Genomic DNA, 14259 nt, shown 5'->3' on the forward strand with positions numbered 1-14259 from the left:
ACAGCACTGCTGTCAGGGTTTCCATGTAAAGGAAACTGTCAGTCTTGACTTTCACCTGAGCACTAGTTCCAGGGCACCTGTGAGCACCATGCGCCTTCCAAGTATGGTGCCATGCCTTTAGGACAGGGAACCTCCCTGCCCATTTTGCCTGCAACCCTCACCACTCTGCCAGGCTAAGTCAGCACTGCCTGTAGTCTCTTACCAGCACCCAGAGCCATCATCTTATGGTAAATGATGTCACACTGCTCCCCTGCTCCCTGTAGGACTCCCAAGACTAGAAACAGTTCCAGTCAAGCCACCTGCCACCTCTGTTTTCTCCAGCCCCTCAACTCTTCCAACACCCCAACCCCACCTCGCCCAGACATGCCTTCCAGCCAGGGGCTCCTGCACAGGTCTTCCCCGGCTTCAGCTCGAGCCCTCTCAGCTTCTAAGACTCCCTCCCTATGGAGATGGCGGCTTACCAGGAGACAGTGAACTAGGGGAGGGATGAGAAGACCTGAGAGACAACAAAGATGGACAGAGTCTGAACAAAAACATTCCCCAGGTGGTCTGCCAGGGTCCCTGGGATCCACGAGGACCCGCCCCAGATTAGCCTGGCCTACTGGCATGCTGCCACCATCTATTTGGGAGGAGCTGCGAGCAACAGGACTGCCTAGACCTGCTCACCTCCGGAAGCCAGTCCAAAGGGAGTCAGTCTCAGTCAGGGAGGAGAGAGAGACCCATGGCTACCTTTCCGATCTGTTCCGCCCACAGCGTCCCTATTCTAAGCAGGACAATAAATACCTTACCCAATTTAGGGGTTCTCCTATATCTTCAGACTGCTAGGGAACCTTCAGTGTGGGTATCTATCTCCACTATGCTTTCTCAGACCCCAATACCAAGCTATCCCAGAACATGCCTTGCATGGCTGCGAACCCAGTGGCATTCTACAGCTTTTGTCAATGAGGAAGGGGGAGAGACAGAGATGGAACCCTGGCCAAATGTGTGGCCTGGGTAAGGAATGATCAAGCCTGATCAAGGTCTGGGCCTGGGCACAAGGCCTCTGGACACGGAGCTAACTCTTCCAAGGACTTCCTTCATGCTCAAGGAGTCCCAAAGGCTCCTTTGAGTACTCCTACATGGTGGGCACACGGCTGTGCCCAGAGAAGGCAGGCAGTGCCTGTGTGGTAAGCAGCCAGGCTCTATTTACAAAAATCAAACTCCACTGAAGGCCCACTGAGGACTCAGAGCTGGCCAAGAAGAAAGGACAAGGATGGGGTGGGGGGTGGGGACTCTTCAAGTCACAGCCGGCTTCTCAGACCGCCTGGCACTCAAGCACAGAGCAGGAGGTAGCCTTGCAAGGGACCTTTCTTCTCCTCCTGGCCAGCCCACTTTCTTAATGGGCTGAAGCGCAAGGGACAGAGGTAAGAGCTAGACTACCAGAGTCTGTCCAACTGGGTCAACTGTTCCCCCTATGAAGCAGCCCTGGCAAGTCACTCTTCTGCCCCGAGTGTGGTTTCCCCATCCATTGGCTAAGAGGACAGTGTCTTTCTCTCCTCTCTTCTCCATCCTGTGAGGTAGTCAATGTTCCCTTGTACTCCTCCCCCCGACACAGCCACCACACGCATGTGGCAAGCCACAGGACCAATGTTATCAAGGGGCAGGGCCCCTGGGAGGTTTGGGATCCTTCTGACCTGAAGGCCACTTGGACACATTAGCGTCTGCCAGACTCACCACACTTGGATGGGACCTCTGTATGCTCCTGGATACCCTCCAAACCCAAAAGCCCTCCCAGGTACACTTGGCCCCAGGCAAGGACACATGGCAAATGCCCACTGTGCCCCAGTGACGGCCTAAGCCTGACCACAAATACAGTGATTATTTTAGTCCCCTCCTCACCTTATAGTCTTGGGGGCTCTGTATTTGCCTTGAGTTTCACAAAACCCAGTCAGTGCCTCTAAACTATGCAGCTCCAGATTCTGCCGTACCACCCGACCCACTGAAAGAAGCCTTTGTAGGGTCTGAAATGTCACATGGGTCTCCAGTTGCTTCTCACTCATGCCACCAAGGCAAGGCAAGGCTCTGAATTGGAACTGCTGCGATCAAGCTCTGTCTCTACTCCAGAGATCCAGTCACTTCATCTCTCCTGACCTCAGTGTCCTCACCTACAAGTAGGGCATACGGTCAGGTACTTGAGTAGCTCAGCAAGTCCCCGGCATCAGCAAGTCCACAACTGAAGAAAGCCACGATGGGAAAAGAATTGTTTCCCCAACTGCCATTTATAATCTGGTAACCTCCCAGCACATGATTCTATCTCTCTGGCCTCAGTGTCTCTCCAGATGGCTTGGAGGATTAATGGGGATACCCTGTGCAAAACACTCAGCACTATGCCTGGCAGCCTGGGTACTAACAGCCTGGCTGCTGTGTGAACTGCTGCTCCTAAGGCAGTGTTGGAAGATGAGGCTAAGGAACAACCTCAGCAGTCACCTGTTCCACCTGTTCCACCTGGGTCAGACAGAGCTGAGTACCGGTTGTTGCCATGGCATTCAACACACTGGAAAACACCAGCTAGGGAGGCGGGTGTTGCAGGGGTGGGGCCCGGGCTGCTGTCAATCTGACACCACCCATGCTGCCAACAGCACATCAAGCAATTCAGAGGTCCCTGGGGTTGGGAAGATGTGCTGCCACATCCAGGCCCAGGGTCTAAGCGGGTCCCACCACCTCAGTCCCTACCCCAACTTATAAACAATAGGGTCATAGTAGTGGAGGGGTGGCCCAGGCTGCAGGATCAATGTGGAAGGGATGTGGGCAGAGGGAATAGCAACCTAGGAGCCCCCACTGCCTGGGTAAAAGCTCACAGAAGCCAAAGCCACTTCAAAGTGACTCAAGTTCCAAAATCACTGCTCTCTGCAACCACAGCTGCAGTACCCTGGAGCCCAGCATCTAAGTGCTCGGCTTTGGGCCTCAATGCCAGCTCTTCCTCTTTAGCAATCCCCCCCACACCCCATCCCGCAGGCTTTATCCAGAATGGGTACCAGGAAAGGCTGCCTAGGTTCAGTGGGGCTCAGAGAATCTGTGGCCTTTTGCCAGGAGGAAGAAGGGGAAACAGAGGTGAAATCCAGAGCATGTGTGCTAAGTCCCGGAACTTTCCAGACTTTCCAGGATGTAGGGGCAAGTTGGGGCAAAGGAAAAGCTCACAGGTAGGTCACAGTGGCTGGCTAAGGGTCTAGGCAGACAGGTGAAGCTACACCCAGACATGGTACACTCTCCACCCCCCTCCCACCAAAAGGTGGGTATTACTTCCCCATTTTACAAAAGAGGAAACTGAGGCTCTGAGGCACAAGGTAGCATAAAGCCACTCTCTCTGAGCCTCTATTTTCACATCTGTGAAAATGCTCCCCAGACCCCCACCTCGACTCCTGCCCCATGGCACAGTCCAGGGGTTAAGAGGCCCCAGTCAAATGGCAAGCAGAGCACCAACAATCGCTAGCTCTTGAGATCAGAGAATCAGGGGGACTGGGTAATTCACCCAAAGCCTAAAGGGGCTGAGTCCGGGACCTTCTCTGAGCACTCACGACCCTCTGACACTGTGCCTAGCGGGCGGGGTAGCTCTCTACAGGCTCCACAGGCAGCAGACTGCAGCCACCCCCACCACAAAGGGCACCCCTTGTCCAAATTCCTCAGATAAGCAGCTCCTAGCAGAACAGGAGGCCCAGTGCATAGAACAGGCACCTCACTCTATGCACACAGATTCCAAAATCAGAACCGGGCCACACAGCTTCTCTGCTCCCAGCAGATTCACCCAACAGGTCTCCGAAGAGGCCAAGTTTGGTTGACAACTGACTCAGGCAAGGTCCCTGGCAACCACTTACTTCCTCTTTCTGAGGCTCATTATCCCAATCAGTAAAACACACCTCCGAGATCTCCGAACAGTGAGGCATCTCCAGCTAACTAACGAGGCCCACAAGACCTAAGGAGCAAAGGCCAGACTAGGTGAGGAGTAGAGTATCCCAGACCCAGGGCCATGCGCTGTGTTGTGGGCCTATCTACTGCAACTTTTCTCCGTGACTCTGATGGGGAAACCTGTGTGGTCCACTGTGCAGAAGAGGAGCAGGAACCCAGAAAGAGCCAGAACTTGACTCCCCTTCCCCATCAGCTGGACTCCAAGGACCTCGGCAGGCAGGCCAGAACTGTGTGGCCCCAGTGAGCTCTATCTGCAAAGGGTAGGCTGAGAACTCTGATCTCACTCAGCATAAGCTGGGAAGCTGGACCTGCCAGGACGGCCAGAGACACAAAACCCAACTGGAGGGCTTCTTTCACAGAGGAAGGCAGTCTCCTGGCAAGGACATTTGCAATGCAAAGCAGCCCAGCTTCAGCCAGAGGAGGGCAGTCACACAGAGGGGGCTGGGCAACCCAAAATCCAGCCACCATCTTCAGTCAGATCCAGGGAGTGACTGGGAACGGAGAGTGCCAGAAGACCTGTGGCTGGCCCAGGCTCCCAATCATATGACAACCACAGGGGCCAGCTTGGTGGCAAGATGGCCTGGGACACCCCTACTTACTCCCTCAAGGTGCAAATTTCATTCAGCTCTCTCCATGCAAGTTTGCAAAACGGTGACCTGGAGAATGTATGCAGGGCCCTAACAGGTTTCTGGCTGGTAACCTGCAGACAAGTGCCTGGCACACTGCCAGCTCACTAGGACCCAAGTAACTGCCTAGAGCAAATCTTCCCCCAGACACGTATAACGCCCGGAAGCCCCTTGTCCGCCGCCACCTGAGGCTTCCACACTTGCCAAGATCTCACTCACCAGCACCCCCGACAGACACACACACACACACACACACACACACACACACACCTTCCCCTGCAAACACGAAAGCCTCAATGCCTACCTAGACGACAAACTGACAAAATCCCCGCCATCCAGCAGCCGGACTTTGCAAAAGAGGACCCCGTTCACGAAGGGGACCGCAGTGAGCTCCTCCAGGGTGAAGGTGGTTTGGAATTTAAATTTCTTCTTCTTCATCAAAAAAGCCATGAGCGAGTTCCCTGAGTCTTAAGCCCGCAGGGCAAAAAGAAAAAGAAAAAGAGAAAAAAAAAAAAAAGGAAGGGGATCCCAGAAATCCTCGGGATTCCTTTCCCGACACCACACCCCCCTCCTCAAAAACACCAGAGCCGGATCCTGTCCAGATGGCGGCGGAGGCTGCGGGGCAGCAGAGGATCTGAGTCCGGAGCCCGGGATCGGAGGAATCAGTCCTGTGAGCCGGCTACTTTCACCTTCGGGGGGCCCGGGCTCCACCGGCATGTAAACAGCGAGGCGCGGCCCCGGCGGCGGGGGCAAGCGTGGCAGGCGGCTCGCGAGCAGGCAGCAGCATCCCGAACCGCGGGGCCCGGCGGACCGGTGAGACTGAGACGCCCGGGCGAGCCGCGGGAGGCCCGGGCTGCGGCCCCGCCTCCGCCCCGCTGGCGGCCGGGGGAGGCGCCCAGGCGGCGCACACGCCTCCGCACCTGGCGCCCCGCGGCCTGCGCAGGTGAGGCTCCGGGAAGCCGAAGCCACCTCAGCGACCGCCCCGGCTCCGCAGGGACCTCTCCAGGAGGTGCTGCCGGACGGGGAACGTGTGCCGGTCGGCCTCCGGCTCAGTCCTGGCACCCGCGCCACGCCTGCCCTGCCCGGCCCGAGGCGCCTTCCGATCCAGCCAGGTAGCTTCTGCCTCGTCCAGTTCCCCAGGAACACAGCGGCGCCGGCGCCCGCACCTCCGGACGCAGCCGGCGGAGCCCGACGCACTTCGGCGCCGCTCGAAGAATGCCGAAGCCCCGGCGCGGCCGCCCGAGGAGCAGCGGCCAAGCGCGGCAGGGGCGGGGCGCTCGAGGCTCACGGCCCATCTGTGATTGGACGGGCCGACTGTACAGACGCCAATTTCTATTGGCTGGCGGTGGCGTGGGGCAGGGCTCGCGGAGGCAGAGCCGGCTCGGGGCGCTCGGATTGGTGCACTAGCGGGGCTGGACACGCCTCCCTGGGAAGAGCGGGGGTGGGGGTGAAGCGGGCCGAGAGGGGTGGGAGGTCGCGGGGTGGGGGGCCGGCGCAAGCAGGGACGGGAGGAGAGCGCGCGCGAGCCCAAGGAAAGGAGAAACAATGGCTAGGAGAAACCATCTGGAAACCAAGGCTGGAACGGCCTGCCCGGGTCCCGCCAAGACCTGAGCGGGTCCCGCAATGCAGCAGGCTGAGGAGGAAGTGAGCCCCCCCATTCCTCAGGAAAACGACCCCCTGAGAGGTGGCCTGACACCCGAGCGGGTCGTTCTCGCTCTGGACGTGACTCCCGTTTGCCCTGGCGTGTGTGAAGATCCCGTGGAGCCCTGCAGCCTTGTGACCCAGCTTGCCTCGTTCCAAGCTGTTATCTAAGGCTTTTGTTCTTCGGTTTCTAGGATAGTTAGGGCTAGATTGACTGCCCTGGAAGCAGAGGACACTTTGGGGAGCCTCGTGCTCTCCAAGCTATCGGCGTTTTCTTTTCATCCAGTCCGCCAGTGTGTAGGGGCTCTGCCCTGATTCAGGCAGGCGCCCAGTGGGAAGTCTGGTGGGCTTCTCTTCTACCCCTCCAAGCAGACCGGGGGCTACAGTCAACTGAAGAGCTCAGGTAGACGTGGGGAGGTCGGAGGAGGCATCTGGCTTTTGAATTGAGAAGAAAACTCAAAGAAGAGTCTGACACAAAGCAGTCCCAACGTCAGGGTACGGACAGTGGCAGCCACCAGAGGCCTGCTGGCCAAGCAGCGTGGTACTCAGAAAGTTTTGAGCACCCCCGGACGCATTCTAATTTGAGAGAAAGGAAGATCAGGGTAGAATCTGGCACAGTCTTGTAGACCAGAGTAAAGAGGGAGCCACCACCTGGTCTTTTGAGCTAGATAGTGGTGACTTCCTTGTTCTGGCCTCAGGTGATGGGGAACGGGTGAGTGAGGCCATTTTTGATTCTGGCAGGAGCTAAGGCATGCAGGACCTCACTGTGGAGGATTAAAAAGAGTGGGGCTGATTGGCATTCAAGATGCAGATGCTCGGCTGGACTTGCTATGTTTGGACATGTAAAAGAAGACCCCCATTTCTGAGCTTGCATTTCAGTAGCATGGGTGGCAGTCTTGCCTCTCTTAATTGTCCTATAAAGTAGAAAACCCAGTCAGATTGGACTAAAATGAACCAATCCAGTCCTCCTGATGTAGCTGGGCGTCTCTTTTTACAGATGGGGAAATAGAGCCCAAGTAAGTTACATTTATTTCTGTGAACGGGCACCTGTGTCACAGTGCCTATGATGGTCAGAGAACAGCTTAGCTTCTCTCCTACCGTGGGGTCCCAGAGATCAGAGGGAACTTAGGTCATCGGGCCTGGCAGCAAGCTGCGGAGCTCCTGCCAGCTCTGGCTTTGGCTTTTTGGTTTGGTTTGGTTTTGACATGGTATCTTTATGTTTTTAGCCCAGGTTAGCTTCAAACTGGCTGTGTGGCTAGAGATGATACTCCTGCCTTCATCGATTAAGCCCTAGGATTACAGGCTTGCACTTCCACACCAGACTTGGCCTAGAGGGTTTAAATTCTTTGGCTGGACTCTTAACCATTCTCCCCAGGCCTGCTCCGTAAGGGAAGAGCCTGTGGCTGCCTGAGCCCCTAATGGGATTTCCAGATCAGCCAAGGATGTCTGGAGGCCTAACTGTCGCCTCAGTTTCAACTGTGTGTAGCCTTGGGCCACTCCAACAGGAAACAGTCAGCTTTGCTACCAGACGTGGCTCCATTTAGCTCTGTGCAGTCTAAAGGCTAGGACCCAGGAAGTGTCCCTCCTCACTTCCCAGATGGTGAAAAAAGTGTGGTGCAAGGACAGGGTGCAAGAGTTGATGTGAGACAAGCCTAGTTAGAATTCTGGGCTGGGCGTGGTGGTGCAGGCCTTTACTCCTAGCACTTGTGAGGCGGCAGAGGCAGGTGGATCTGTATGAGTTCGAGGCCAGCCTGGTCTACAGAGGAGTTCCAAGACAGCCAGGGCTACACAGAGAAACCCTGTGTAAAAAAACAAACAATCCTGGCTCTGCTGGTACATTGGCATGGGGCTTAGTTTGTGACACTGAGGCTTAGGATCTGCCGATGTCAGCGGGGTATGCCTTATAGTGAGGACAGTGTGCTTTGAAGCCAACAATTTGACATGGTATCTTTATGTTTTTAGCCCAGGTTGGCTTCAAACTGGCTGTGTGGCTAGAGATGGGGCTTCAAGCTGGCAGTTTGTAGTCCACAAGCTTGGGTGAAGACTTGCATACGCAGAAGAGAATGCTAAAGAGCTTCTTCCAAGAGAGGCTTGGCTGCCAGTCCTCAGTACTCCGGTAACGAAGACAAGAGTGGAAAGTAGGTTTGTTCAATGTGGTTCCGTTGGGGAAAGGAATGAGTAAATCCAGCGACCTCCCAAGTCACTAGGCTACTGACATGAGGCTGGGGTGAAATAACGAGCAAGCAGTGTAGGTGATGGAGAGCTCACTCCTGCCAGGATGGCTGCGCTCCACGTGTGGTGATACACGCCTGTAATCCCAGGACTCGGGAGACTGACCTAGAGGATCCCAGCAAGGCCAGTCCTATCTTCAAAAGAAAGAAGGGGTGGGGGAAGGGACCTCAAAGGAGATACCTTAACTTTTCTACCTATAAGCTGGCGTTTCTTTCCTTGCAACTTTTCTAGAATGTGCCATGAAAGACCCAGGAAGGACTAGAGGGATGAGGGATCTGAGCAAGTGGTCTATGGGAGTCTCCTGGCAGCAGTTCACATTCCTCCAACGCCTTGACCAGATGAATAAGTACCATTTCAGACAAGCAGTCTCGGGGGAAAGATGTAGGGAGATTGTCTGAGCGCATGGTCTGACTCAGATGCAGTGGCCAAAGCATGCCTCTTAGAGGGGTATCTCAGCTAAGCCTTCAGAAATCCGGGGAACCCAGGCAGGCACATGAGGCACTGGGGGCAGAGGCATACATTTGCATATTTAGGGGACTCTGTGTGACTGGAATGGAATGAGAAGACGCCAAGAAAGGCTGAAGTAGGAGGGGCACTAATTACAAAGGCCCTTGAGGGCTTAAAGTTTAAATTTTGCTGTAGATGCAGGGGGACCCTGACAGAGTGACACACTTTTGTCATCCCAGCACCCAGGCCAGAGCACTGCTGCAAACTGGAGGCCATCCTGGTCTACAGCAAGTCCCCCAGGCTGGCCAGGGCCATGGAGCAAGACACAGGGACAGAGGCAGGAGGCTGGAGCCAGTCCTGTGGGTAGAGACAGAGTGATGGGACGAGAAAGGGGACAGACCTACTTCACAGGAAGCACTGACAGTTGTGCGGCCAGCCGACCACCCGGCAAGGGCTGGAGAGGCGGCAAGGGCTGGAGAGGCGGCTTAGCAGTAGAGACCTTGCTGCACGTAGCCTGACGACCTGAGTTTGATGCGTCCCAGAACCTATCCTGGAGAAACAAGACTGACTCCAGGAAGGTGTCCTATTACACTTTCAAAGGAAAACTGGGAGTGGCAAAACACAGCTCTTCAGAACTGCCTGGAAGAGGAAGACAGAGAGAGAGAGAGAAAGCCATGCCTTGAGTTAGGCTGACATGGAGGTCAGCCACAGGGCCTACCCGCCTCAGGGCGGAAACGGGGAACTTTAGACAAGCAGTGAACCCCAAGTGTTAGGAAAAGCATGCTTAGAGAACAAATAATATGAAGAAAAGGGCCAGTTGGGCATGGTTGTGCCTCTGTAAGTGACTACCAAATACAATTTTTACATTTGTCTTTATTTTTTTATGTGTATATATATTTTACCTGCTTCTGTGCACCACATTCGTGCTGGTTCCTGAGGAGGCTAGAGGAGCATGTCAAATCTCCTGAAATGGGAACTACAGGTGGTTGTGAGCTGCCATGTGGGTGCTAAGAATTGAACCTGGGTCCTCTGGAAGAGCAGCCAGTGCTCATAACCACTGAGCCATCTCTCCAGCCCCCTGATAATTTTCTTTAAGTTACTCAAATTCCTGGTCAAAACTAGAGAGTCCAGGAAGGACATCCCACCCATTGAATATCCTCAGTGTTTTTAATTGGATTGAATGCCTTCTGCAAGGTTCTTTTTTTTTTTTTTTTTTTTTTTTTTTCCCCGAGACAGGGTTTCTCTGTGTAGCTTTGCGTCTTTGCTGGAACTCACTTGGTAGCCCAGGCTGGCCTCGAACTCACAGAGATCCGCCTGCCTCTGCCTCCCGAGTGCTGGGATTAAAGGCGTGTGTCACCACCGCCCAGTCCTGCAAGGTTCTTGATTAGATTAAGTGAAGGTCAGCAAGGGTCAGGCATGGGGAAAGAGTAGATAAGAATGAAGAAATTTAGTGTGACCACAGCTATCAGAACAGAAGGGTAACCGGAGGAAGCAGGGGCACCCTAGAGAATCTTCACCTTCTGTCTGGTGAGTTTTCGGTTAACTTGACACAGGCGAGAGTCATCTGTGTCAAGTTTCTCCATTGAGAAAATGCCTCCATCAGTCTGGCGGGAGGACAAGTCTGTAGGGCAGTTTCTTGATGAATGACTGAGGTGGGTGGTGCCTCCCCTGGGCAGGTGGTCCTGGGTTGCAGAAGGAAGCAGGTTGAGGAAGCCATGGGAAGCAAGCCAGTAAGCCGTGTTCCTCCATGGTCTCTGCCCCAGATTCCCATTCTGCTCAAGTTCTTGCCATGGCTTGCCTCAGTGGTGAAGTATAAGCCAGATAAACCCCTTCATCCCCCAATTTTTTGGTCTTTATCACAGCAATAGAAAGCTAACTAGGACACTGCCTCCGGCCATGGATCTACTGTGTGGCCACCTCCCACCCCAGCACACAGCAGCCTCCTGTTGCTATTGCCAACTCTGTCTCATTATAGCAGGGACTGCACAGTCCAACACTTCACCCACAGGGTCCTCTTACCCCGTTCAAAGCCTGCTGCATGAGGCAAGTCCCTAAACTGTGACCAGATGGATGCGGATGTGGAGATACAGATGGATGGGTACAGAGTGGACAGATCCAGGAGTGGGTGCATACATGGATGGGTGGGTGGACGGGTGGACAGGTGCGTGGGTGGTTGGGTGAGTGACTATACCACAACCATACAGAATGATAAGACTCGCTGGGCTAGAGAGGCTGTTCAGTGGGTAGAAGGTCTTGCTGTGGGAGACTGATGACCTGAGTTTGGTTCCCAGAGCCCATGGTGGAAGAAGAGACGAACTCCTGAAAGCTGTCCTCTGACCTCCAAGAGCACGCCATGGTATGCGTGCTCTGACACCACACACACACACACACACACACACACACACACACACACACACGTAATAATTTTTTTTAATTTCACAATTTAACGTGTATACTTCTAGTCATTGTGGAGGTTGAAGCGGGAAAATGCTCCAGCTAAGAGTTCCAGGCCAGCCTAGCTAACAAACAGGACCGCTACATCAAAAAAATGTTTGTGCAGAATTCCTTTTGTTTGAGACGGGGTCTCGCTCTGCAGCCCTGGCTGGCCTTGTACTTACAATGTAGCCCAGTGTCCTCAAACTCATAGCAATCCTTCTGCCTCAGCATCCAAAGTGCTGGGGTTACAAGCATGTATCACTACACCCAGCTCTCAAAACTCCTTTTCACAAATGGCCCGACTATAATACTCGCAGTGCATGGGAAGGAAGGCACGTACACAAAGCAGCCTGGTTACATAATGGGTCGCAGGCCTGCCAGCACTCCATAGTGAGGCTCTGTCTACAGACAAGCCCGCCCTGCATGCTGTGTGCTAGAGGGACACGCTGGGAGGAAGGCAGAGACCTCCAGGACAGGACTGGGTTTGGTCCCTGCCTCCATCCTCAGCACTCAGTTCAAGAAGTGTCCTGTGAAGGCAGGCGACATCAGTGGGCTCCTGAGAGACGGGTGTGTGCTGAGGCGGAAGGTGGCCACATTTCTGACAGAACAATGTGTAAAGGATAAGTTTGTTTTTGTGAAGAAAAATGAGAGCTGTTTATGTGAGCATAGAAAAGGATCTTGGAGGGATACACCCACAAGGGTTGTCACCAGAAGCTTCCATCTGAGGAGAAGCTTTGGAAAGACAGGCTTGCTTGACTCACTCTTCCTGGCTCTTCTGGGTGGGGGTGTGGCTCAGTGGGAAAGCACTTACCTAGCATTTGCACAGGGAGATTGAGCGCCAGCACCACACACACACACACACACACACACACACACACACACACACACACGAGCGCACACACGCGCGCGCGCATGTATGCACGCGTACACGCGAGTTCATTAAAAGAAAATACTCCTGGCCCTTGTTGATTTTCATAATAGAATGAGGTAGATTTGTTATTGTTTGAGACCTGATCCAGTACGGAGTCAGCGGCCCTCAAACTTGCTATGTAGCCAAAGATGACCTTGAACTTCTGAGCTTCCTGCCTACCTCCCAGGCATGTCCCACCATGTGCAGTTTATTCAGTGCTGGGGACGGAACCCCGGCTCCATATGCTAAGCCAGCACTCTGCCACTGAGCTACATCCCCAGACCTGAATTAGCTTTTGCCATTTAACAATATATAATTATAAGAATATGCCAGGCGGTGGTGGCGCACGCCTTTAACCCCAGCACTCAGGAGGCAGAGACAGATGGGTCTCTGTGAGTTTGAGGCCAGCCTGGTCTACAGATCAAGTTCCAGGACAGGCTCCAAAGCTGCAGAGAAATCCTGTCTCAAAAAAAAAAAAAAAAAAACAAACAAACAAACAAACAAACAAAAAAGACTATAAACAAAAGTCCTTCACATTTTTGTCTGTTTCTGGATAAAAAGCCAAGTTCTTAGCCTGGTGTTTAGAGTGTTTTATAAGCAATGCTCCAACCCTCTGCCTGCCTCCCTTACTGCCCATCTGATAACATCACTCAGTGTCCAGCACTAGCTCATGCATCCACACATCACATCATCCTTCCCTTTCTGGTACAATGCCTGCCCCTGACTCTGTGTCCTCCGGGTACCAAACACCCACGTGCACTGAAAATGAGAGCCTAGGGTCCCGTTTACTCTCCCCTGCCCGGGGCTTAGAACAACACCTGGCCATATTAACTGGAAGAAAGAAACGGAGGGTGAGAAGATCAAAAGAGAACCAGACCCAGAAGGAACTAAGGTAGGCATATAAACGTCACTTGTCCAAATACCCTGGAGGGCAGCTACCCAGCTGGCCCAGGCTCTCTGTCACTTGACCCCCAGCACAGAGACGTCCGTCTTCACACAGCAGCCTTCCGGGCCCAGCGTGCCAAGGGCAGGCAGTGCTGATTCACCGGTGACTGGCTCCGATTATTTGCAGAACCGGAATGGCAACAGAGCCACCAAAGCAGCTGACCAAGGACATATTGATTTGTCCTGGGCTCCTTGCTGCCATCTGAGCCAGCCACACAAGAAGATAAAGACTCCAAAGAACTCACCCACGGCAATCCATCCTGCTTAAGCCTCCCACGGCCAAGTCCACAGTTCTCGGGATAATCTGCCAACTCTGCCCTTTCCAACCCCGGCCTGACCATCACTCACAGGGGAGTCATGGTTCAGAGCACGAGACTGGAGTCAGCCGTCCTGCGTCAGGCCCAAGGCTTACTGAGTCAAAGGATGTTTGCAGATGTGCACATTTGTTTGTGATGCCCCCAAGCTGCCTCCTAAAAAAGGCTGAACACAATGCTGTTGACATGTCCCACCAATGTACAAGACCATGCACATCCCACATCTCTTCCATCTTTTTCAATCTGTTGGAATAAACAAGCAAGAAAAGCTGTATTATTCTGCTTGCCTATCTTTATTCTGCATATTTTCCTATTTTTTAAGCTATTTGTATTTCTTCTATGAGGTGTCTATTTCTAAACAGAGGTAATAGTTTCTTATGTATTTGTAGTGGTTTATTATATAATATGAATACCAGCTGCTGTTATATATGTACTAAAGTGTTGCTTTCATTGATAGATTTGGTTTAGTTTTGTTTGTTCTCAGGGACCTCTGACCAAGCCTGAGCTAATACACAGGAGTTCCTTGACTTCAACAGAGAGTATACTGGATTGAGAGTAAGAGACTAGGGGTTTTTTGCTCGGTTTTTTGTTTTTTTTTGTTTTTTTTTTTTTTTAGACAAGGTCTTACTATGTAGCCCTGCCTATCCTGCAACTAGACCAGGCTGGCCTTGAATTCAAAGATCCACCTGCCTTTGCCTATAAATACTGGGATCAAAGGCGTGCACCACCACACCCAGCCAAGGAGCCTCGGTCTTCACTTCCACCT

At 53.3% G+C, this 14259-nt stretch overlaps 1 protein-coding gene across 2 annotated transcripts in view; it reads right to left on the reverse strand.

Moving 5' to 3' along the window:
- The window catches only part of Eeig1 (estrogen-induced osteoclastogenesis regulator 1), a 38877-nt gene extending 25431 nt beyond the window's left edge, over window positions 1-13446 (reverse strand). The window contains exon 1 of one of the 2 annotated variants that reach the window (XM_076568892.1): window positions 13425-13446. In XM_076568892.1, coding sequence (XP_076425007.1) covers window positions 13425-13438 — 14 coding nt within the window. In that variant the 5' untranslated portion in view covers window positions 13439-13446. Of the gene's footprint in view, window positions 1-4872; window positions 5158-13424 lie in introns of those variants that run through there. The other variant, XM_006983481.4, reaches the window with a different exon arrangement.
- Between the last annotated feature and the right edge of the window lie 813 nt (window positions 13447-14259).

Source organism: Peromyscus maniculatus, chromosome 4 (genome assembly GCF_049852395.1).
Source record: "Peromyscus maniculatus bairdii isolate BWxNUB_F1_BW_parent chromosome 4, HU_Pman_BW_mat_3.1, whole genome shotgun sequence".
NCBI lineage: Eukaryota > Metazoa > Chordata > Mammalia > Rodentia > Cricetidae > Peromyscus > Peromyscus maniculatus.